Source organism: Anolis carolinensis, chromosome 4, assembly GCF_035594765.1.
Source record: "Anolis carolinensis isolate JA03-04 chromosome 4, rAnoCar3.1.pri, whole genome shotgun sequence".
Taxonomy (NCBI): domain Eukaryota; kingdom Metazoa; phylum Chordata; class Lepidosauria; order Squamata; family Dactyloidae; genus Anolis; species Anolis carolinensis.
In genome coordinates this window covers 52,088,945-52,113,716 of record NC_085844.1, presented here as the reverse complement: position 1 = coordinate 52,113,716, position 24,772 = coordinate 52,088,945, and the positions used below count along the sequence as shown (strand labels likewise).

Genomic DNA, 24,772 nt, shown 5'->3' with positions numbered 1-24,772 from the left:
GAAATACTTTCTATGTCCCGGAATTCTTGTAAAGTACGTAGAGTTGCTGGCATTTTTATTTGTCTTCAAGCAAACATGAGTCCTTTGAGGACTTTGCGTTCAAACAAATATAAATCCTTGGCTGACATCCTACACAACATTTGGAAGGCCCTGGAGGGTGAGTTTGTTTAGGAAACACCATCCCTCTTGTGCTGATGTACCCTAAATGGCCAACCTAACAGAGTTACTTTTCCACCTGTGTGACTCATGCAAACAGTTAATAATAATAATAATAATAATAATAATAATAATAATAATAATAATAATACGTTTATTTGTATCCCGCCTCCATCTCCCCCGAAGGGGACTCGGGGCGGCTTACAGCAAAATCAATACAAACAATGATAAAATATAAAACATCAGGACAAAAACAAAAACCAATAAAAATATACACAATAAGTTAAAAAACACAACGCAGAATTAAAACATCAGGTTAAAAACAATGAGGTTGCAATAGTGGATAAGCAAAGTGTACGGTGCACATTATGGGTAACAAATTCATAAATAGATAAAGTGCATTAGAATCATTTAAGGTCACATCAGGTACGGTAGGGAGGAGTCCTGAGTAATATCAATCAATCAGGAATCGGGAAGAGCAACCAGTGCAAAAGGTCGAGGAGCATAATAATTGTGATGGAAAAAAAGATGATCTTAACCAAAGGCCTGAGTGAAAAGCCAAGTTTTCAGACTCTTCCGAAATGCCATCAAGGTGGGGGCTTTCCTGAAACCCACTGAAATGTCAAGCTCACAGCTTGGATGCACTACAAGATGTAACCCTGAGTCTTAATGCCCAGGGTTGCATTTTAAAGACTAGTACATAAGTTACATCTGTTCCTGGAAAAGTTAGTTTTGATTTTATTTCTTTTTTTTATTATTATAACACAGCTTCACTGGCCACTGGTTTGTTTCCAGGCACATTTGAAAGAGCTGAAAGGCTAAAATGATATCTGAAATTTCACCTCCCTTCTGTAATATTAAGGTGCTTTCCCTCAGTCCATCATAGACTTGTCTGAATTTTATTTCTCGTATCAGAAGCAAAACCAAGGGTACGGTTGTAATGTATTTAGAAATACAAAGTTTAAAACTTGACATTATACTAAATGTCCTTTGATCAGAATCTGACCACTTGGAGTGCCTCTGGTGTCGCTGTAACAAGTCCTCCATTGTGCATGTGGCAGGGTTCAGACCGCATTGTAGTGAGTCGTCTGTGGTTTGTTCTTCCACACACTCGCATGTTGCAGACTCCACTTTGTAGCCCCATTTCTGAAGATTGGCTCTGCACCTCGTGGTGCCAAAGCGCAGTCTGTCCATGCCTTACATGTCACCCAGTCTTCTGCGTGTCCAGGGGGTAGTGTCTCATCTGGTCTCAGCCATAGATTGAGGTTCTGGGTTTTAGCCTGCCACTTTTGAACTCTCTCTTGCTGAGATGTTCCTGTGAGTATCTCTGTAGATTTTTTTTTAAAGCTATTTCTTGATTTAAGACGTTGGCATGCTGGCGAATATCCGAACAGGGAATGGGCCAGAGATGTCACTGCCTGTGCCCTTTCATTGTTGGCTGCTACTTCCCGGCAGATGTCAGGTGGTGCAATACCGGCTAAATAGTATAATTTCTCCAGTGATGTGGGGCGTAGGCATTCTATGACAATGTGGTATGTCTCATAAAGAGCCACATCCACTGTTTTAGCATGGTGATATGTGTTCCACACTGGGCATGCATTCTCAGCAGCAGAGTACCAAAGTGCAAGAGCAGATGTCTTCACTTGTTTGGTGAGGACACAGGAGAGAGTGGGTGGTGCTCCCAGGCTGTGCAATTTCCCCTCTTTACTCTTCTTTCACTGGCAAGCAAATAATGCATCAGCACTGTAGAATTAATGCATCTTGAGAGCCATGGCTCAGTGCTATGGAATCATGGGAACTGTGGCTTTATAATTTCTTTAGCCTTCTCTGCCAAAACGTGCAGGTGCCTCACCAAACTATAACTCACAGGATTTTATAGCATTGAGCCATTTCTGTTAAAGTTGTGTTAAGCTGCTTTAATGTAGATGCCCCCAATTACTTTAATATCCAAACAAGCATTTAATGATTTATTAAATGGAGAATGTTGTATTTTTAACTTTATTATTATGTTGTAGGAGGAGCGCTTTAATGTTTTATCAGGTTTTTAGATTCACCTTTTAAAACCCTTTTTGTGATCCAACTGTGGAACATCATTGCTTGTGTATCTTCATGATGTTTTCAAGTTATGGTGAACCTAAGGTGACCCTTTCTCAGAGACTAAGGGAATGTAATTTCCTCTGAGGCAGAATTCCAGATCAGTGAATTTCCCTTCCTAGGGATAGATCTCTCTCCCTTCCTACTGTCTCACCCCTGTTCTTAATTATGAGTTGTATGTTAGTTGTATGTCTATAATTAGCACACCATGCTATTGGTGTGCTGGAGACTGGCAGGATATAAATAAAATAAACAAATAAATCCAACTTACAGACAATTCATAGTTAAGAATAGGGGTGAGACAACAGGAAGTCAAAGAAATCTAAAGGAAGGGAAATTCACTCCTAAAAGAGTGGGGAAAAGGGGTCTCCATTGAAACTTTAGTACCAATCCTTGTTTCCACAAGCCAAATTTTCTCAAAGGGACAAAAAGTGAGGTGAAATCTTTTGAACTGGGACACAGACAGCAAAACAAACACTACAGGGGTGTTAATCCTTCCCTATGGTATGATATCAAAAGCTTTGTGTGTGTGTGTATGTGTGCGCACGTGTGTCAAAATAGGTAATTTTTTTAGTTCACCTCCAACCATATATATATATTGAATGATTTTAAAATTATCTGTTTCAACTTATATACAAATTCAACTTAAAAACAAACATTCAGAATCTTGTTCATAATTTATGGCAACCCTATTCTGTCATCAGCAGCCTTGGTCTGGTTTTGCAGATTCAAGATTTTGGGTTCCTTGACGGAATCAGTCCACCTGGAATGTGGTCTTCCTCTTTTCTTCCTGCATTTCTCCCTAGCTTCACTTTTTTAAAAGAAGGATTTTTGCCTTCCACTTTCCCAAGCCTTATTGTCTTCTCAAGTGAATCATCTAGTTTAGTCATCTTGGCTTCTAGGGTGAGTTCTGACCTATTTGTCTTTATAGCAATCCATGGTATCCTCATAACTCTTTTTAAGCATCGTTATCTCAAATGAGTTGATTTTTTCCTATCAACTTTCTTCATTATTGAGCTTTCACAACCATACGTAGAAATATGACAACACGAACCAGTTTAATTTAATATTCAGTGACAGATCTTTTCACTTCGAGATCTTGTCTGGTTCCGTCCAGGTCTTAAGGTGCCGCTAATCAGTGGAATTAATGCTTTAATTAACTACTCTGGTTCCATTCTATGGAGTTGTAATTTTACAAGGTATTTACCCTCCTCTGTCAAAGAGTGCTGGTGTTTCACCAAACTACAAATCTCAGGAATCCATAGCATTGAGCCATGGCAGTAGAAGTATTGTCAAATAACATAATTTATACACTGTATTGTAGCTGCTTCCTTAGTCTTCTTCTGGTTTCTTCACGATATCCTCCACTTTGATTAATGAGTGAGCAATGAACCATTTCAATGAATTCATTTTCTACTTTAAAGTGATCTAAATCATCACAAATCATTACAAAAAAAACATGAATTGGATGACTCCCCCCCCCAAATCCCATGGCATGTTTACTTAATAGTTAGTTCCACTGTGGACAGTGCGACTTAGGATGTTTCTATCTGCCACTGTAGAAACAGTGCACTTTTGATGCTATGGAATCCTGGGAGTTCAAGTTTTACAAGTTCTGTAGCCTGTTGTCAGATGGTGCAAGTGCCTCACCAAACTAGAAATCCAAGGCTGTGATATCATTGAGCAAGGGAAGTTTAAAAAGGCAATGCTATGGAACCATAAAAGGCCAAAGACTTTGTGAAAAGTACTTCCTTTCTTTGAGCCATGGGAGTTAAAAGTGATGTAAAACTGCATTAATTTGAGTGTACATCAGGCATGGGAAAACTTTGGCCTTCCATGTGTTAGGAATTATGGGAATTGAAGTCCAGAACACCTGGAGGGCTGAAGTTTGCCCATGCATGATGTAGATAGGTAAGGTACAGGTTTTCCCCTGACATTAAGCGTAGTCATGTCCAAAGAGCCGGTGTTGTTCGTAGATACCTCCAAGGTCATGTGGCTGGCAGGACTGCATGGAGTGCTGGTACCTTCCCGCCGGAGCGGTACCTATTGATCTACTCACATTTTCATGTTTTCGAACTGCTATGTTGGCAGAAGCTGGGGCTAACACCTGGAGCTCACCCTGCTCACCAGGTTTGAACTGCCTACCTTTCAGTCAGCAAGTTCAGCAGCTCAGTGGTTTAGCACTGAGCATGTTGCAAGTCGCTTCTGGCATTAACATCTCCGGCCCATTCTGTTTGGATATCAGCCAGCACGTCAACACCTTAAATCAAGAAATAGTTTTCTACGATTCTCAGCAAGCGAGAGTCCAAAAGTGGCAGGTTAAAACCCAGAACCTCAATCAGTGGTTGACGCCGGATGAGAGACTCCCTCCTGGGCACACAGAAGACTGGGCAACTCGGAAGGCGCTGAACAGGCTGTGCTCTGGCACCACGAGATGTAAAGCCAGCCTTAAGAAAGGCCTGGGGCAGTTAGGAATTGTGGGAGTTGAAATCCAAAACACCTGAAGGGCCCAAGTTAGCCCATGCCTGGATACTATAGTATCGTGCAGTTTAAGAGCACTTTAATTACTGGGTTGCTGTGAGTTTCCTGGGCTGTATGGCCACGTTCCAGAAGCATGCTCCCCTGACATTTTGCCCACATCTATGGCAGGCATTCTCAAGGGGTGTGAGAAATGGGGCTACAAAGTGGAGTCCACGACATGCAAGTGTGGAGAAGAGCAAACCACAGACCACCTATTACAATACAGTCTGAGCCCTGCCACATACACAGTAGAAGACCTTCTTATAGCAACACCAGAGGCACTTCAAGTGGACAGCTACTGGTCAAAGGAAATTTAACATAATGCCAAGTTTTTAAAAACTTTGTGTTGTCGAAGGCTTTCATGGCCGGGGTCACAGGGTTGTTGTATATTTTCCGGGCTGTATGGTCATATTCCAGAAGTATTCTCTCCTGACCTTTCGCCCACATCTATGGCAGACATTGTCAGAGGTTGTGAGGTTTTTTAAACTTTGTGTTTTCAAATACATTACAACGTTCGCTCCTGACACAATAAATAAAAAATAAATACTGCACTCAACACAAGATAGACACCACTGATCAGACTGACAGCCAAATCCTTTGTCAACAAAGCAGCCCCTTTCTGGGCGGGGCGCATGTTGGCTCCTCCCCTTTTTAATATGAGACAGTAGTCATTGGTTGGCCGTCGTCCAGTGGCAGGCTCCTACGAGGATTCGACCCTGTGGCCCCGCCCCGAGCGCTGAGAGGGTTTCCAGCGCAGCCCAGAAAGAGAGGCAGAGAGAACCAAAGAAGCTCCTTCTCGCTAAGTTCCTGCGGGCTGCCAAGTATCGCGAGGTCTCCCTGAGTGAGAGGAAAAAGGGGGATTCAGACGATGGGGTCCGCGTTGAGCAGTGACGGGAGGGAAGCAGCCACTTCGCCGGGCTCCGGAGGCCTCCAAGCCGGGATCCCGCCGCTCCCTCTGCAGTTGGGGCGAACGGGAGAAGAAAAAGCCCAACAGCAGCAACAACAACAGATCCCTTCTTTCGACTGCTCCATCTGCTTGGAAGTGCTCAACCAGCCCGTCAGGACGCAGTGTGGACACGTGTAAGTGTGCCACAGTTTCCCCCACTTACCTTTGGGTTGTAACTAGTCCGGGCATGGGCAAACTTGGGCCTTCCCTTCAGTTGGTTTTGGGACTTCAACTCCCGCCATTCCTAACAGCCTCAGGCCCTTTCCTTTTCCCCCTCAGCCGCTTAAGCGGCTGAGGGGGGAAAGGAAGGGGCCTGAGGCTGTTAGGAATGGCGGGAGTTGAAGTCCCAAAACCAACTGAAGGGAAGGCCCAAGTTTGCCCATGCCTGATCCATACTGTAGATTTAATGCACTTTAATTGCTGGGTTGCTGTGAGTTTCCCATGTTCCAGAAGCATTCTCTCCTGACATTTCGCCCACATCTATGACAGGCCTCCTCAGGGGTTGTGAGGTCTGTTGGAAACTAGGCAAGTGGGGTTTATATATCTGTGGGAAGTTCAAGATGGGAGAAGGAACTCCTTGTCTGTTGGAGGCAAGTGGTCAACGTTGCCATTGATTAGCATTGAAAAGCCTTGCAGGTTGAAAGCCTGGCTGATTCCTGCCAGGGGAATCATTTCTTGGGAGGTATTTGCTGGCCCTGACTTGTTTGATGTCTGAAACCATGAAAATGAACAAATTCTGGCTGCCAGTATTAAAGACTCTAAAATCAAGACCGTAAATAAAGAACAACCCTCTTGTGAGGTCTGTTGGAAACTAGGCAAGGGTGAGAGAAAGAGCTCTTGTCTGTTTGAGGCAAGTGTTAATGTTGCAATTGATCCCTTTCCACAGATATATTAACCCCACTTGTCTAGTTTCTAACAGACCTCACAACCCCTCAGGATGCCGGTCATAGATGTGGGCAAAACGTCAGGAGAGAATGCTTCTGAAACATGGGAAACTCACAGCAACCCAGCAATTAAAGTGCATTAAATCTACAGTATGGATCAGGCATGGGCAAACTTGGGCCTTCCCTTTAGGTGGTTTTGGATTTCAACTCCCGCCATTCCTAACAGCCTCAGGCCCTTAGATGTGGGCGAAACATCAGGAAAGAATGTTTTTGGAACATAACCCCCCCACCCCCACCACCACCACCACCTATGAAGTTTGACTGAATTGTATTGGTGGTTGTTTGATATTATTACCATTATATTAACTTTTGTTTTATTACCTTATTGTGTTTTAACCGTTGTATATTGTGCTAATGTATTTATGTTGTTACTTTTGTAACAGTGTGAGCCGCCCTGAGTCCCCGCGAGGAGATGGTGGCGGGGTATAAATAAAGGTTTTTTAAAAATTATTATTATTATACAGCCCGGAAAACTCACAGCAACCCGGTGATTCTGGCCCTGAAAGCCTTCAACAACACACTTTTAATTGCCATGGCTTAATACTATGGAACCTTGGGATTTGTATTGGCACTCTCCAGAGAGAAGGTTATAGACTTTGTAAAGCCATTGTTCCATAGCCTTGAGCCGTGGCAGTTAAAGTGGTGTGAAACTGCATTAATTCTACAGTGTAGATGCAGCCTAAGTTACACGGTCCACCGTGGGACTGACTTCCCAGTAAACAAGCATGTGAGTGAGTTGCACAGGGTTTGAAAAACAAAACTAACAAACGTGTGTGTGTTTTTAAATGTTTAAGCTGGCTAAGGAGATGTTTTGCTCTGGCTTTGTTTGCTTGCTTGAAGGAAGGATTGTTGTTAAAGAAGAACACAGTTTGTGTGTTGTCGAAGGCTTTCATGGCCAGAATCACTGGGTTGCTGTGAGTTTTCCGGGATGCATGGCCATGTTCCAGAAGCATTCTCTCCTGACATTTCACCCACATCTATGGTAGGCATCCTCAGACATTGTGAGATATATTGGAAACTAGTCAAGGGAGGTTTATATATTTGTTGAAGGTCTAGGGTGGGAGAAAGAACTCTTGTCTGTTAGAGGCAAGTGTGAATGTTGCATTGAATCACCTTAATTAGCATTGAAATACCTTGCAAATTCAAAGCCTGACTGCTTCATGCCTGGGAAATCCTTTTTAGGTGGTGTTGGCTGGCTCTAATTGATTCATGTCTGGAATTCCCCTGTTTTTAATGTTTCTTTATTTACTGTCCTGATTTAGAGTTTTTTAAATACTGGTAGTCAGATTTTGTTCATTTTCATTGTTTCAGACATGATACTATCAGGGCCAGCTAACACCTCCCAAAAAAGATCCCCCAGCAGGAATCAGCCAGGCTTTGAAGCTACATGGCTTTTCAATGCTAATCAAGGTGATTAATTGCAACATTTATACTTGCCTGCAACAGACAAGAGTTTTCTCCCACCCTGGACATTCCACAGATATATAAACTTCACTTACCTAGTTTCCAACAGACCTCATAACCTCTAACCTCTGAGGATGCCTGCCATAGATGTGGGTGAAACGTCAGGAGAGAATGCTTCTGGAACATGGCCATACAGCCCAGAAAACTCACAGCAACCCAACACAGTTTGTGTTACAGTGCTTTATTGTCAGACAGCCTAGGAAGAAGTTGGAGAGGCTCCTTCTATAACTAGTTAAAAACACTTCTATATAGGTGCATCAACACTGTACAATTAATATAGTTTTAAACCACTTTAACTGTCATGGCTCAATGCTATGGAACCCTGGGACAGCCCTCTTTGGCAGGAAAGGCTAAAAACCTTGCAAGACTTCAAAACAATGTGCAAGTACTTGAAGTTTTAATACTATTTTGGGACATTTGTTAACTTTCTGAGTTTGTTTTAAGCAGATAAGAGTTGTTTACAGTCTGTTTTGTATACAAAGGATCCATTTTAGCTACATGATCAGTGTCTTGGTAATACCTTAAACAGACAATGTGGCTATGCATATGTAAATGTGCAACTTTATCTTCCCTGGAGATAAAGGTATATTTTGAAATGGAATACCTTTCGTTTAGGGGGTTTAGGAAAATATTCATTTAAAAACTCCTAAAGACTAAGGGAGGGGATTTAAGACATTTTTTTACAAAGTCTTTCCCAAGATTTGTAATAATTTAATGTTGAATTATTTATTTTAATGTAAAATAATGGAGGCAAATCCATTCCGAGTCAGTATTCCAACTTGTTTGAGTAGTTAGTGGTCTTATGTAATTAAAATTCAAGAGCTCCATTGTTTCATGGATGTCTGTGGGTAACTTCTAGAATTAATGTAATTTTGATCCAGTTTAATGGCTACTGATCAATGCTATGGATTCCTGGTAACTGTATTGTGTGAAGTATTAGCACTATTTGGCAGAGGAGGTTAAAGACCTCGTAAAACTACAATCCCCATTCTTCCATAGCATTGAGCCATTGCAGTTAAATCAGTGTCAAACTGAATTAATTCCACAATGTGGAGGAACCCTAAGTTTCCTTTTTCTTGGAATTCCATGAGAATTTTAGCATATCCCCATATAAATATAAAGCAGTTATTTACATATGGGTCAGAATTACCAAGTCAGCAGCTTCCCATTCTTTGTGAGCCATGAGATGGAGAGTGGGTCATTGTGATGCCAAATGGTGGATCTTTGTGTTGCCACTGTGGCTGGACTAACAAGGGGTGCATCTACACCAGGCATGGGCAAACCTTGGCCCTCCAGGTGTTTTGGACTTTAACTCCCGCAATTCCAGCTGTTAGGAATTGTGGGAATGGAAGTTCAAAATACCTGGAGGACCGAAGTTTGCCCATTCCTGATCTACACTGTAGAATTAACACAATTTGACACCATTTTTACTGACATGGTCCAATTTTATAATCCTGGGATTTGTAGATTGCTGAGGCAGCAGTGCTTCTTGGCAGAAAAGGCTGAAAGATATCTACCATAGCAAAACCATAGAATTGAGCCTTTGCAGTTAAGAGCGGTGTCAACCCAGTCCCTTTACCTCTAGAAATTTGGTTTCCCAGCATTGTAAAAGCACTATGCAATCATCCCTTCACATTTGCCAGTTTTTATTTTTGGAAATGTGATTATTCATGGATTTGATTAAAATGTTATCTCTAGAGGTGCATCTAAATGCAGTTTGACACCACTTTAACTGACATGGCTCAATGCTGTGGAATCATGGGGGCTATAATTTGGTGAGAAACCAGCACTCTTTGGCAGAGAATGCTAGTTAAAGTGGTGTTGAACTGCATTAATTCTCTAGGTACAATGTGACTATGCAACTTCCTCTGTCATGCTGGAGAACATAGAAATTTCCAAAAAGAACACCTGGTAGTATATGGTCTTTATTTTAGATTTTTATCATCTCCAGTATTGAATTACTTTGCATAATTGCAATCGCTTCTGATCTCCAAAGTAACATTTACATTATTCCTTTGAACCAGCCAGTTTTATTTCCATTGAGCAAATACATGTAATTCCATTTAAAGACTGGTCTTGAAATTTCAGCTGTCTTTTTTTCGGATCCCAAACTTGTATCAAAGCCATGTATGGCCAGAATATTCAAATGCCAAACCTTAGTTTTACTATTTTATACAAGGAGCACTATTTTACAAAGCCATTGTATTTCATGGGAGTTGAGCATCCATGGAATTTGGTCCTGAAGCTAAATTTGAACAGATACCAAGAATTCACTGTGTAAGTAAGATACAAATATAATAATAACAATAATAGCAGTAAAACTTTATTTGTACACCGCCCTATCTCCCTGAAGGACTCAGGATTGTTTCCAACATAATTAACAAAATGGCAAACATTCAATGCTGAAAACAGATGATAAATCAAAACAGTGGATAAAATAATTTCAAAATAAACCTATTAAACTAAATAAAAATAATACATAATTGAACTTAAATAAACATAATATAACCCATCGCACACAATTTCCACAGACTGAAGTAGGTTTCCAATATCTAGGCGCGGATATATATAAAGGTGTACTAGTTTTCCTCCTCTTCATATATGCTAAGGTGCATGAATGAAGTTTTAAAAGGTTTTTCAGGGAGAGGAGGGTGGGGGCTGTTTTTATTTCTTTAGGGAGGGAGTTCCAGAGGAGGGGGGCAACCACAGAGAAGGCCCCCTCTTTCCCACCAACTGTGCCTGGGGGGGGGGGGACGACCAAGAGGAGGGCCTCCCCACTCAACCACAGTGCTCAAACTGGTTTGTATACAGAGATGCAGTTTTTCAAATAGTCTGGGCTTGAACCATTTAGGACTTCATAGGTAATAATCAGCATTTTGTATTTAGCCCAGAAGCAGATCGGTAGTAGAGGGTCACCCACATTCATAACCTCTGGCATTGAAAAGGAGACGTTCTCATAAATATTGTTCACATTAGAATTGGAGGATCTGTAATAACAAGTTATTTTCTTTCATTGAAAAACACATTGAAGAATACAAGTTGATTAGCCCAAATTATAGTAGATCCATTAAATCAAGTGCCAATTTGTCACCCCTTGAAATGCCATGGCTCCATGTTATGAAATCTTGGGACTTGTAGTTTTACAAGTTTTTCAATTCTCTGCCGAAGTAGCAGTTCCTCACCAAACCACATCCAGGCATCCCTTGGGCAACGTCCTTGCAGACAGCCAGTTCTCTCACACCAGAAGCGACTTGCAGTTTCTCAAGTCACTCCTGACACACACACAAAACCAAACCAGAAATCCCATGATTGCATAGCATTGAGCCATGGTCTCAAACTCCATTAGTTCTACAGTATAGATGCACTCTTAGTCTGGTGGCAGACGAGAGGACCACAGAACTGGGGAAATTCTGGTTCTAATTCTTACTCAGCCATTAAACCTGGGGCCATTTTCTCCTTCTTAGTGGGATTTCTCTGAGGATAAAGGTTGGGGTGGGAAGAGCCTTTTACATCGTATTACATTCCTTGTGGGAAGATAAAGACATTAAATCATTCAATGTACTCTGAGCTGCTAAACAGGACCCTGGTCAAAGTAAGCACTATATAGTAACTTTTTCTGTATATTACTTATTTATTTACAACATTTTTACCCCACCTTTCTCACCCGAAGAGACTCAAGGCAGTATATAATGTACAGAGCATTGAGTACTAACATTTTAGAATCCAGGACAGCATTATTAGTATCCTCTTTAGAAACCCATAAAGCTACGGTGAATACACAGCTTAGTGTTTTGTTTTTACTTATCAAAATGTCTATGCATTTTCTTCAGTCTGGATATTTAAGGGAAGTTTCTGTGAAGGAACCCAGTCCATTTCCTTTAAAAGCATTTCCCTGAACTGTGCATTGATTGAGTACTGCTCGGAAGTTCTTGGCTTGTCAATGTTGTTAAGACATGATTGATCAACCCAACAAATTTGTGGAGCTCACCTATCACAATAGTCATGGCCATTTTCATGCACCTTTGTCTCATTTTAAACCTTGGGAGGGGTGTAGAAGAGCAGGGAAGAACCAACCCATTCTGGTTTGTTGCTTCAGCTTTCATTACAGCAGACTTAAGACACAACACCAATAAAAGCTTTCATCATGCTCTTGGTATTATCTCCAGAGCCATGTGATATGCAATTTGTCAGTCATATCTACAGAGACATCTCGCATTTCACCTATTGTGTGTCTGCTTTTGAAAGCATCATAGTGCCATTTGAGAAATAAGATGAACTTCAGTTCTCATTATCTGTTTTAAGATTTCATTTACTTGTATTCTCGGTGTATGATAGGATCTGGACATAACACATCACAAAGAGTATTTCATTTTCTTTTAGACTGGCTGAGGATCACAGCATTCTAACCCACAGTTGGTTGATTTCTAAGAAATAAAGGAAAAAGGAAAGAAACATTAAATAGTAGCTTTCACAAAACAGGCAGTCTCCAAGTTGTGAACAAGATAGGTTGTGTTTGTTCTTAAGTTGAATTTATCAAAACAGGTACATTTTTAAAATGTAACTCCACCAAATATATATTTACATAAGCTTTGGATAGGAGCCCTGGTGGCACAATACGTTAAACCCTTGTGCTTGCAGGACTGCTGAATGGCAGGAAGGCGGTTCAAATTTGGGGAAGAGTGGGTGAGATCCCTCTGTCAGCTCTAGCTCCCCATGCAGGGACATGAGAGAAGCCTCCTACAAGGATGGTAAAACATCAAAACATCCGGGCGCCACCTGGGTAACGTCCTTGCAGACAGCCAATTCTCTCACAACAGAAGCGACTTGCAGTTTCTCAAGTTGTTCCTGACATACAAAAAAAAGCTTTGGATAGCATGGGTTATAACCTTTGTGGTGTTTGTTTTGCTGTCTTTTCAGAAGATTTCACCTCACTTTCTGTTCCTGTGATAATTAGATTTTGAAAAAAAATGACTTGTTATGGAAACAAGAATTGGTAATAAAGCTTCAGTGGAGAGACCTTTTCCCCATGATAACTCTTCCAGGAGTGAATTTCCCTTCATGAGGGTAGATTTCTCTCACTTCCTGTTGTCTCACCCCCATTCTTAACTATGTCATTTGAAAATCATATGTTTGTAACTTGTGGACTGTCTGTATGTGGTTATAACACTATGATTTCACTTCTAACTTCCATAAGTGCATCTACACTGAGGAATTAATGCAGTTTGACACTACATTAACTAACATGGCTCAATGCTATGGGAGTTGCAGTTTGGTGAGGTGCCAACAGTTGTCAGAAATGGCTAAAGACCTTACAGAACCACATTTCCCAGGAGTCCATAGTATTGAGCCATTACAGTTAAAATTGTGTCAAACTATTACTTTCCCAAAGCAGGTGCACCCCAAGACTTGATTTAATGAAGCTATCCTAATTCACTCAGTGTAGTCCATAATATGTTTCTCAAAAGCATAGATGCATTATGTCAGTGTCCTATGGAATTCTGGAATGAGGCACTAGAGCTCTCTGAGTAAAATTCTAAACTGAAAAGCCTAGGATTTCATAAGAAGGAATTGTGGCAGTTCTAGTGGAATCACGGCGCTATAACTGTGTAGTGTGAAAGGATACTTTGTGCTTCTCCTGCATGGCAGCAGGTTGGACTAGATGGCCCATGTGGTCTTGTCAAACTGTTGTTCTATGATTCTATGACCCTAGATTAACACAACAAACTTTCACTTTGGGTCATTTACTTGTAATCTAATAACTATAGTGACTATCCTGTCACTGTTAAGACTTAAAACTTCCATGCGGTTCGAGCAGAATACAACAAATTACTGATGCCACCCCTGTAAATTCAGCAAAATGTAACCTTTGCCTAGATTGTGACCTATGTTCTGTCTGCAAGACTTGATCTTTCTTCTTGGGCTACTAATGCTTATTACAGTTTGCAACTAAAAGTAGGTAGGTGCTAATAAGTAACTTCAGCTAAAGCACATGAGAACTCTACAACCGAACACACTATCATACATGACCTCACTTTATCAGTGGTCTGATAGCTTAGGATGCTCTGGTAAACAAACTGGTTAGCAGGCCGGGGGACACACAATTATTAACTGTGGTAGGAACCAGTTTTCGTGGAAGGTCGTGCCCTTTAGTAATCCCAACTGAGTAACATTTCAAAGTGCTTCCTTTAAAAATAAATGCAGGGTCTATTTTTATTTCTAACAGGTTTTGCCACTCCTGTATCGCAACAAGTTTACGAAATAATGCATGGACGTGTCCTTATTGCCGGGCTTATCTTCCCTCGGAAGGAATGCCAGCAACAGATATTACCAACATGATGAAAAATATATATCAAAACTGCACAGAATGTGCAACACAGGTAAATAGCTCTTTCCTGTGTAAGACATCCTGAGTCTGTTGCTTTATGTATCTATATTTGGAAACATTCAGTTTATTAAATACAGTGAAGGTACAATGAAATAAGAACTGATGCTACTTTTGCATTTACTATCTTCATGAAATCTATTTTACTTAAAACTATAAATGTAGCATTTCAAATGTTTGAATTGTCTACTACCTAGTATAGTAGGTGATGAAGGCATTGAAATAATTAAAGGATTTTCCATGCTTTGACTCAGTTGTGAATCAGAATGGAGATTCACTCAAGAATGTTAGAATTTGGAATGCAGCTATGAAGGACCTGGATTTTTTTTTCTAATTTGAATTTGGCAACCCATACTTTTTGTGGGATTATATTCGAGGAAACATAATTTACTTCTGAGTATTAAATAAACATATTTTAGGATCTGTCAGTTATTCAATATATTTCTCATAGTAAGTAACCTATAGCATATTGGTCTATCTATCCATGCGTATATACATACAAACACGTACACTCTCAGAAGTGGCTGAGTTCAGTGAACTTGTGTGCATATGCCTTCAGGTTACTTGTTGACTTATAGTCACCCAATAAATTTTATAGAGGTTTCCTAGGAACTGAATACTCAGAGGTGGCTTTGCCAGTTCCTTCCCCTGAAATATAACTGACAGTAGTTGTTGACAGTCTACCATCCAAGTGCTTACTAAAGCTGACCCTGCTTAGCTTCCAAGATCATGTAAGATCTGTTGCCTCTAGGGTATTTCCCACTGGCACATGTTTATAATTTTTTTATGTGGGGGATCCCTGAAAATTGAAAAATATTGCACGGAATCCTCCAGAGCAAAAGGCTGGTTTATAGGATGACAGCCTAAATTAAAAACTAAATTGATGTTTCTTCATGTGATTTAGGTGTGCCTTAGTGAAATGAGAGCTCATTTGAGGAATTGTGAGCAATATATAGAGAAATATGGACCCCTTCAAGAGGTTGCATATCCAGAAACAAGGTAAGGTACTTCTGAATAAAATTAAGATGGAAGGAATGCACGGTCCACTCCAGCCAATCTGTTTCTTTACTCCTTCACCATGTAATCCTGTTGTATTTCAGTGGCAAGAAATACATAAGGACCCACTATTTATCAATCTTCGCTAGATTGAAAATCTTTATTGAAGTGATCCTTGGAAGCTCTATTCAGAATCGAATTCCACTGATTTCAATGGGACTTCCTTCTTGGCAAATGTGTATAGGATTGCTGACTGTGTGACTGTGAGTCCAACTGAATTTTAGCAACTGAAAGAAGGACAAACAAAAGGCTTTACAGAATTTCTGTTCAGATTTGAAGACTTTGAACTCTAGGCACATTTCCAAGGCAACATGTGTTTCCCCAGTCTATAATCTCAAGAAGTACTTAAGTTGGGTCCAGAAATTTGAAATCCAGTTCAAAGACAAGGCTATTAGTTACTGTGCTGGTGTGAAACACTAAAAAGTTTCTTGCCATCTTTAATTAATTCCTACCAAATGTATTTGCCATTTACTTTTGTGGAGTGCAAGACTTTATCTGATTCATGGAGTGTTGCCTCCGGTTGGCTGAGAAAAATGCAAATAGGTGAATTGAAATGTAAAAACAGTTTTCTTTATCTTAACAGTGTTCATTAACAAACGGTATCAGGGTGATTGCATTGATTATCTGTTTAGCACGTGTGATAGGTTTGTTTTTAATTCTTTTGTCTTTAATTCAAGCTCTAGGCGATAAAGCTGAATCCTTTGCTCGGTTGTTCCACACTGGCTTTTGTTTTTGAAGATCTTTTTGTTCAAGAATAGCCTGAGGTCAGAGATAGTGTTGTGAGAGCCATTTCTCATGTCAGATTTGTATCTTTGCTTTTGCAAAGGACAGTAATGGGTAGAGTGTGACTTTCCAGATGTTGTTTTGCAGCACTCAATAATCCTAACCAGCATAGGCAGTGATGGGGAATCCTGGGAGCTTCAGTTTTAATACCTTCTGGAGGACAGCATAATTCAGAGTACTGGTATAGAAACTGGCCAATCAAATACAATGCAGTTGTGTGTTGCTAGCAACCATGGGCATATGTCAGTCAGGAAAATGAGAGAGTGTGTGTACACCTTATGTTATAGATCAGTGTTTCTCTGTCACTGTTGTGCTGGCATTAAAAAAAAGAATCCAGGGAGTGTCACGCTATTTGTGTCTATTGGCTACAACTGTTTATATCCTTCCTTCCTTGCTTGCTTTCTGAAAATTCACTGAGGGCCAGCTGCTGGTGGCATTTGAATTGGCAGAGGTTCATGGATCACCACTTTTCAGTAGCACTGTTGTAGGCAACATTTTAGATAAGGCATGGGCAGACTTCAGCCCTCCAGGTGTTTTGGACTTCAACTCCCACAATTCCTAACAGACGGTTGTGGGAGGTGAAGTCCAAAACACCTGGAGGACTGAAGTTTACCCATGCCTGTTTTAGATCCTGTAGCAGTGTTGCCACATTAAACAGGAGAGCATACTTGACACCTAGGTATGATTCTGGTAAGAAGTCCCAATGCCATCCAGCCATAAAATTTTTTTGGAGTCCATTGATTATGCAAGTACAAGCTCAAAGTATTTGTCACTGTTAGACTACTATGAGTAATAAGGGACTATCTGCATGGCAGAATCCATGTTCACAATATCTAATCCAGGTAGTTAAAAAAATAACAGTATGCTCTTTGTTTTTTCTGACACCATCCAAATTTCAGTGAAACATCAATCTTCCATATTTTGTATTTCTTAAACCCAGGAAGAATTCCATTGCATACTCTCCCCGATGGGTCTAATGCCAACCAGAATATGTCATTTGTGTGTTTTGGTATCATGGTTTGCCAAAAACATCATGAAACATTTTTGTCATAATATGTTACACTGGCTGGTACAGAAAAAGTATCCCTAATGGAAGGAAGCAACATCATTAGGATATTTTTGCACTGTTTTTCATTTGTTGTTTGTTGCACATAATCTATACATTAGTGGCTGAAACTGGGATATTCCTTGGAGTTCACATGATAATGTTGTAACATGCTTATCTTATAGAACATGTTCTATATGAATTCTGAAACAAAGTATGACTGGGGAAATGAGATGTCCATCAAGGTGAATGTAGAAGAATCCTCCTGAAATCATGCTCACTCCTTAGAGATAATGGGGATTATCAGAAGTAAACGTGTTCACCGTCCAGTATAATTGCCATTTGTAGGATATACTGAATATATAATGCTAAAGAATGCTAAAAGTCTCTATGAATAATATTTTTCTCTCTCTCCCCCCCCCCCCCCCCCAAAGATATGCTTGTCCTTTATGTCAGTATGAATTAAATGAAAATGATCTCCTGGACCATTTCCTTACATATCACAGATCTGAAAGGAGACCAGTGGTAAGTGTCTCATTTTAAAGTCTATATCATTGTCTTCCTCTACGGTAGTTAGCCATTTGATGTATTAAGTAAAGTTGTATAAACTGGACCATCCATATTATTTTATGCTGTTAAGTATTAAGTGAAGATGTACTGCTTTTGACAATTATAGTCCTTGTACTGAAAAACTATTCTGGCAAGGCTTTGCCTTAGGAAGTTGTGATAGCAGAAGAAGATAAGGATGACTGCAGAAATTTACATACTGTTGTGACAGGGAAGTATTTTGCATATCCTTTTGCGTCTTTACCTTTTTTTTTTGTATATATATGAAAGCTTAATTGTTTTATTAAGTCCACATAAATTCCAGAAGTGTCCAATCTAGTTTTGCTTCTGCTTGCAAAACATTCCTGTTTTCTTCCAAAGAATCCAAAATGTTTCTGGGCAATTGTGCTTGTTTTACATCCGGAGTGCCAAAATAACAATCCACTAATTTTGTCGTTTTATTGCTATGAATACAAAAAACAAAAATACTCGCTTTTAAATAAATTTACCACTTATAACACCACGGTTCAAAGCAAAAATTCTCAATGTCTGCTAAGAAACAGAAAATAATGTGGCTGAGTCATTAAAGACATGTATGAGCAAAAAAGTATATGTGGAAGCTGCCCACTGTCTCTGACTTGTTGCACTACTTTTACTCTCTTAAAATAGCAATGTTAGATAGATCTTTGTACAGCGGAGAGATGGTAGTAGAATTGCTTACTGAAAGGGACTACATGTTGGACCTCTGTGTTAATGACTACTTTAAGAATAAGTAAAGCAACTAAAAGTGGGAGCCTTGGAATCTTCTGTAGTCAGAAAATCCTCATCCTTCCCACTTTAACAGCACTAAACACGTGGATTGAGGTTTCGTGTGAGCAGGAATCCATTTACTAGGTTCTCCAGATAGAAAATGGGAAGGTCAAATGATGTTTGCCCGTTCTTTTTTCTCCCTCTGCTCCCCTGGGGAACTGCTTTACAGAATACAGCAACCCACCTTAAAGATGGATCTTTCAGGGGCTGGAAGGGGAAGCTGATAAAAATCGCCTTCACTTCTCACTCACTCCCATGAACAGAAGGAGCCCTTACTCCTTCTGCTTTAAAAATCCCAACTTTTTTAAAAAAAAAGTAAATCCCTAGTTTTAAGTTTCTGGTATCAGTTGCCTCAGCAACATCTATTTCAAGATGATATACAGTAATATATAGAAATTAGATTTTGGACTAGTTAAACACTGTCATAGTTACATAAAAGAAGCAGTCACATTAAATGATGTAGTATGTCCAAAATGTATCATATAGTTAATCTGAACTACTGTTTGTATATTTGTGGTGTGAATGTATTTAAAAACACTTTATGTGGAAAGTTCGTATCTTGGGTGAGGCAGGGGATTCTGACTTCTTGAATACATCTGTTTCATTGAAATCCGTAGTTAATGAACAATATCAGTTGTATGATTGTATCAGTCCAAAGAGGAGGAGGAGAAAAATGGGGTTGAGAGATAGTTTCATGTGCCAGATTTAGGTTGTACAGCATAGCAGATGGATTGATTGATGAATATGCATTTGCCTTCATTGCTGGTAGCTCTTTCCTGTACTCCCAGAACAGATAATGGCCAAAAGTCTACATGGGACCTCCTACTGCTCAGCAGTTCTCATACCCCAGGAGAGGTCCTTGTTGTCACTTGCAGGTGGTGGAAAAGGGAGTGTGCAGGCTATTCAAATTACAGACCTGGTCTCTGCTCAGTCTAGAAGTAAAAGAAATCAGCATGCACTTTCAAAGGAAGTGCATCTACTGTTTCCTTTCCACATGACCTTTGAGCAGCCAGCTCTTCATGGTCTGAATTCCTTTCTGCTTCCAACTTCTCTCTAGGAGCAGCAGCAGCCCCCAGCCAGGGCTTTGTAGCTGCTGTGCATGAACTTTTTAAACAAAAGGACAAGAGAATAGCCCTCTGTATTATGTCAAAAAAAGAGACTTATGTATGCCTGAAATATTCTGAGAATAAATGTATTGTGGCCTCTCTATACTCCAGTATAAATGTTAAACCTAGCTCTAAGATGCATGTGTGCTCATATGCATTTAAATGGCCTGTCCAATTTTTGTCAATAAAGAAATGGAAACCATTGTTGTAAGATTAGCTGTGTGTCTGCACTGAAGCCTCCTGAACAGGGACATCTTAGATCATGGAGATTGGCTATCTGTAATCTGGTAGAGTTTTTCTGTTATAAGCTATGGAAAGAAAAAGAGCATTAATGCAGCAAGGAACAATGTAACAAAAAACATTCATTGATAGTAATGTGTGCATCATTCATGCTCCTATACATGGCATCTGGGTTGTGTAGAAAACAAAATAGAAAATGTGCACTTTAGATAAATTGAATGTACTGTTAGTAGAAGTGTATTGTGTCTGAAAGCTAATGTCGCTTTAGATTACATCCCCCCAACCCCTGTAGTTGTTATTGTCCCAGATATGTCACATTTCTCTCAGAAAATGCCTTCCTAATCTAGTTTCTTTTCATTTTTCTCTTGGCCTATTACAGTGCTGTCCAATTTGTCGCTTGCACCCTAGTGGTGGTCCCAGTTATTACAGCAGGAATTTTATACGCCACCTTCAGCTCAGACATACCTTCTATTACGAAGACTATATAGTGAGTAAATGATGCGGTTGTTTTTCCTAAGCCACTGCTGAGACGTTTATCTTTTTTTTTCCTACAATTCTATCCATATCTCTTATCATTGATATGTCATATAAGGACATTTGTAGATTGCAAAATTGTAAATGGAAAAGTTACACCAATGTAAGATTTCAGTGGAGAAATAGTCTAATGCCTACAAGTACTTTTTTTAAAAAAAATTGAAAGCCAATTTTTAATCAGTCTTAAGAACTAAGAGCAATATGGAACAGTACGAATGCATTTCTGTTATAGAGGAAGCTCTGTTTTCTACAGTTCTAATTAGACTCTCGAGAGATGTCTTATACATACAGTCAGTCTTCCCTTGAAAATATCAAATTCTGTACATGCTCATGTGAGAGAAGACAGAATTTCAGAAAATCATTCAGGTCTTTCTGCTACTATGGGGGCCTCTTTCAAATATTCAGAACACCTGATAGAAGAGAGATACTACAGACTCCAAATATTCAGTATGCAGACAGGATGCATGGCAGGGGGTGGACTGGATGGCCTTTGTGGTCTTTTCCAGCTCTAAGATTCCAAGATTATCTAAACATTTGAGGAGGAAAATATTACCAGCTTGCTTTGCCTTTTCTGTTTTCTGTTTTTCACCTTTTGTGAAACAAATGGAGTTTTGGGTTTGCTGAGTCAAGTAAATGCTTCAGCTATTCTAAAGCAGACAGTATAGCAGTACCTGATGTCACAAACTGTGTCCTTATGTGAACTCTGGCAGTATATTACTACAAATGTGATGTCTTGGCACATCACTGTCGGGCTGGATAATGTCAAGGTTTTGTTGTTGCTACTTTTTCTATACACCTAGTTCCTCTCTGCTCCAGGATATCTAGGGCTAGTTTTCTGTTCTAGAACAGTCTAAGCTGCTTAAAAAACCCAAAAACACAGGAAAGGAGGACATTTCACTTCTGATTATGAAAATAAGGTGATGTTGTCGTTTATGGTGGCCATACTCAACTGTTGCTGGACTTTCCTTGTAAAGCCATTTCAGAGCAACAAAAATCTGGGTGTTGATGAAGCAATCCAAATATCTAAGGCAATTGTAGTTGTGGTCTGGTCACTAATGCAACTATTTCTGCCAAATAATAGTGTTGTGTACTTAGTATGATTTTAATATGAATGCCTAAATGTTTTTCTTTTCTTTTTGTAGGATATAGATGTTGTCGAAGAAGTTCTCATTGAAAGAGTTCTAGACCAATCATTTCTGGACTATGTCCATGTGAACAGTTCAAATGTTGTATAATCTTATCAAAACAATTGGAGAAAATGCAATTTATATTACATTATAAATTAAAACGTTGGCTGTTACATTCCTTGTCAGCTTCTTTACAACACTAGATGAACCTTTCTAACAGCAAATTATATTTAAGCCTGTAAAAACCCACCATTTTCTTATGCTGTGGAAGGAATTTGGACATTTTATGATTTACTGAGACTGAAACACACCTAAGGATCCTGCGCTGAAAAAAAAAAGTGTTTCCTGTCAAAAAGAAGTGGCAAATGACTTTTTTAACTCCTTTCTTTCTCAATCAGGGTGCCACTGCATCAAAAATTCCCAGATTCACACAGCATCTGATTTATGCCAGCAAATGCTTATTTGATTTTTGGAAAAATTATATTTGATTAAAATATTCTTGAAGAATTTTCATTTGGTTCCAGCCAACATTAGAAGACGAATACAATGGAACAAGCCTGTGTTGAAAACTGATTTACACAAACATATGTGCCATTGATATAGGATGTGCAAAGCAATACAGCACAAGTGTTTGCAATTATAATTCTGGGCCCACTTTTAGATTTCTGTCAAACAAGTTGACGTGTTGTTTTTTTAGTGGCTATGACACAGATTTTGCTGTACAAATGGCTTCCATTGCAATTACCTAATTCTGATTCAGCCCCTGATCTTCAAGACTGTGAAAGGCAAGAAGGAGGCATCTTCCAAACTAGTAATGAAAAAAGATTTATTTTCAAAGAAACTCCAAACATCCCTTCAAAATTAAATGAACTGAAATTTGTCTTGCTTTGGTTTATTACCGTCATTGTGGAAAATAATTTGACCAAGTTGCTCTTCAAAATATGAATCGTTAACACTTTTTCATTCCCCAGCAAGAATTACTGACATATTTCCTAAAATTATTGAAAAATTACCAAATTCAGAGCATCTCGAAATGTATTTCTTAGAGCAGGTTGGAGTTTTCATTATCATGAAGATGGGATGCCAAGGACAAAGAAGAAAACGTTGCTTTTTAAAATCTTGCATCACTGAGTGGAAATCAAGACAGAGAAACATCAGTTACATTTTGCAGAAAAATATTGTATTGTATAATTGGATTGACCTCAGTAGAATTCTTCATATGTTTTACAGTGTTAGCAGCTGAAATAGCTAGCTGCATTTTATCAGTAAATTATCATTGACATATGTAAAATAATGTACAGTATAGCAACTACTGTGAATAATTTAATTTCTCCCCTCATCTTTTTCAATGCTATGCTAAATATCCAATTTTTGTAGCAGGGCAGCAAGACTAATATGACTTTTATATTTTAAGTATTTAACACTGTATTTTTTCATAATGCAACTGACTGTAAATATCCTTTATAAAAATTAAAGTGTACATTTATACACAAATATCTGAAATCGTGAGAATAATTCATAAGAAATGTGTTGTTGAACTGTACCTATATAAAAGAATTCATGTCTAACTTGGCTTATCCACTTGTCTCAGGGAAAGATCAAAATTAGCAGTGATTTGCACATAACTGGCAATACTAGAAATCTGAAATGTTGTGCGAGGGTGTGTCTGCATCTACATTGTAGTATGAATGCAATTTGACACTTAATTTAACTGCTATGGCTCAATGCTATAGAGACCTAGGATTTGTAAAGAAGGCTAAAGACCTTATAAAACTACAAACTCCAAAGATTTCATAGCATTATGCCATGGCAGTTAAAGTGGTATCAAATTTAATTCTACAATGAATATGCTCCTAAAGTTGGCTATTTAACAGTATTGTTGGAGGGGAACTGTGTTCCATGGAACTCCTTATGGCTGGGAATATTTTTTAACTTGGCCAGGTGTATGGGATAATGACTGAACATATGGTGCTGAATTTATGGTAAAAAAAACCTACCATTTAGTTGATAAACAATGCTCCAATCCTACATCACTTGTGTAGGGGAAAAGCATAATGTATGTAAAGCTGATTAAAATTCTTCATTTTGTATTCTTTCATATATATATTTTTGCACTATAAATAAGATATGTGCAGTGTGCATAGTTTCTTTTAAACTAGTGTCGGGCTGCCAAAACAGTCTGAGGGAGGATGAACTAGCCCACTGCTGGTCTTAAGGGCCTTGGGCGATCTCAGTTGCTAGACAAATCTAAAAAAGCTGTCACCCCTAAATTAGAGGTAGAAAACTTCTGAGGGTCTTGGGATGTACCCTTTACTACTTTTATCTTCATAATGTAAGTCTTTTTAGGTCCCCCAGAAGTCCCCCAGTCAGGAACTCCCTGAACGTCGAACACTGAGAGGTGCGGGACACAGGGGCTATCCAGGCTAGGCTAGTTATGGGAGCCCTGGGGAAGGGGTAGGAAGATGAGAGCCAAGGGGTCGGTGGGGTCAAGTGTCTATCTATGGGTTTGGGGAGAGGGGAGGCGAAGTGTGGGGCCCTGCACATATACCAGGGATGCACCGCACACCTCACTGAGCTGTTACGTTATCCATAACACACAGGTTATTATGAACATCTGAATGGTAGACACCTTTAGCACTGCCTAGGACAGAAATGGGAAAAGTGCAACCCAAAAGCAATTTCTACTGGTCCTTCCATTTTGTTTCCCAATGTCTTTCAAGGTGATGTGGGGAGAAATTTTACCATTTTGGGAGTCCCCTCTGGATTGTTTTAAGCCCAATTGAGGCCTTTTTTGATCAACCAGAAGTTGATTTCACCCTTTCCCTGGTTGGTAGGGTGAGATAAAGATCTCCAAGGGCTCCTGGGGTTTAGCTCCATCCAGCTAAGAAACAAGGTTGAAGAGGTAAACATTTGCCATACTAGCACACTTGTTTATGATATGCTATAATTTAGCAATTCTTGGGAAGATTAATTAGTCACTGGTGTGCAGCTAGAAAAAAAAACTATTTACTTTAGCTTT

The 24,772-nt window shown here is 39.5% G+C and overlaps 1 protein-coding gene across 1 annotated transcript; it reads left to right on the top strand.

Moving 5' to 3' along the window:
• The first annotated feature begins 5,484 nt into the window (after window positions 1-5,484).
• Window positions 5,485-23,247, top strand: rnf125 (ring finger protein 125). The gene is made up of 6 exons (XM_062980416.1): window positions 5,485-5,850; window positions 14,348-14,501; window positions 15,411-15,505; window positions 17,825-17,915; window positions 20,472-20,579; window positions 21,769-23,247. Exons 1-6 carry the CDS (start codon window positions 5,639-5,641, stop codon window positions 21,859-21,861), a joined length of 753 nt encoding a protein of 250 aa, XP_062836486.1. The 5' UTR covers window positions 5,485-5,638; the 3' UTR covers window positions 21,862-23,247.
• Window positions 23,248-24,772: the final 1,525 nt, after the last annotated feature.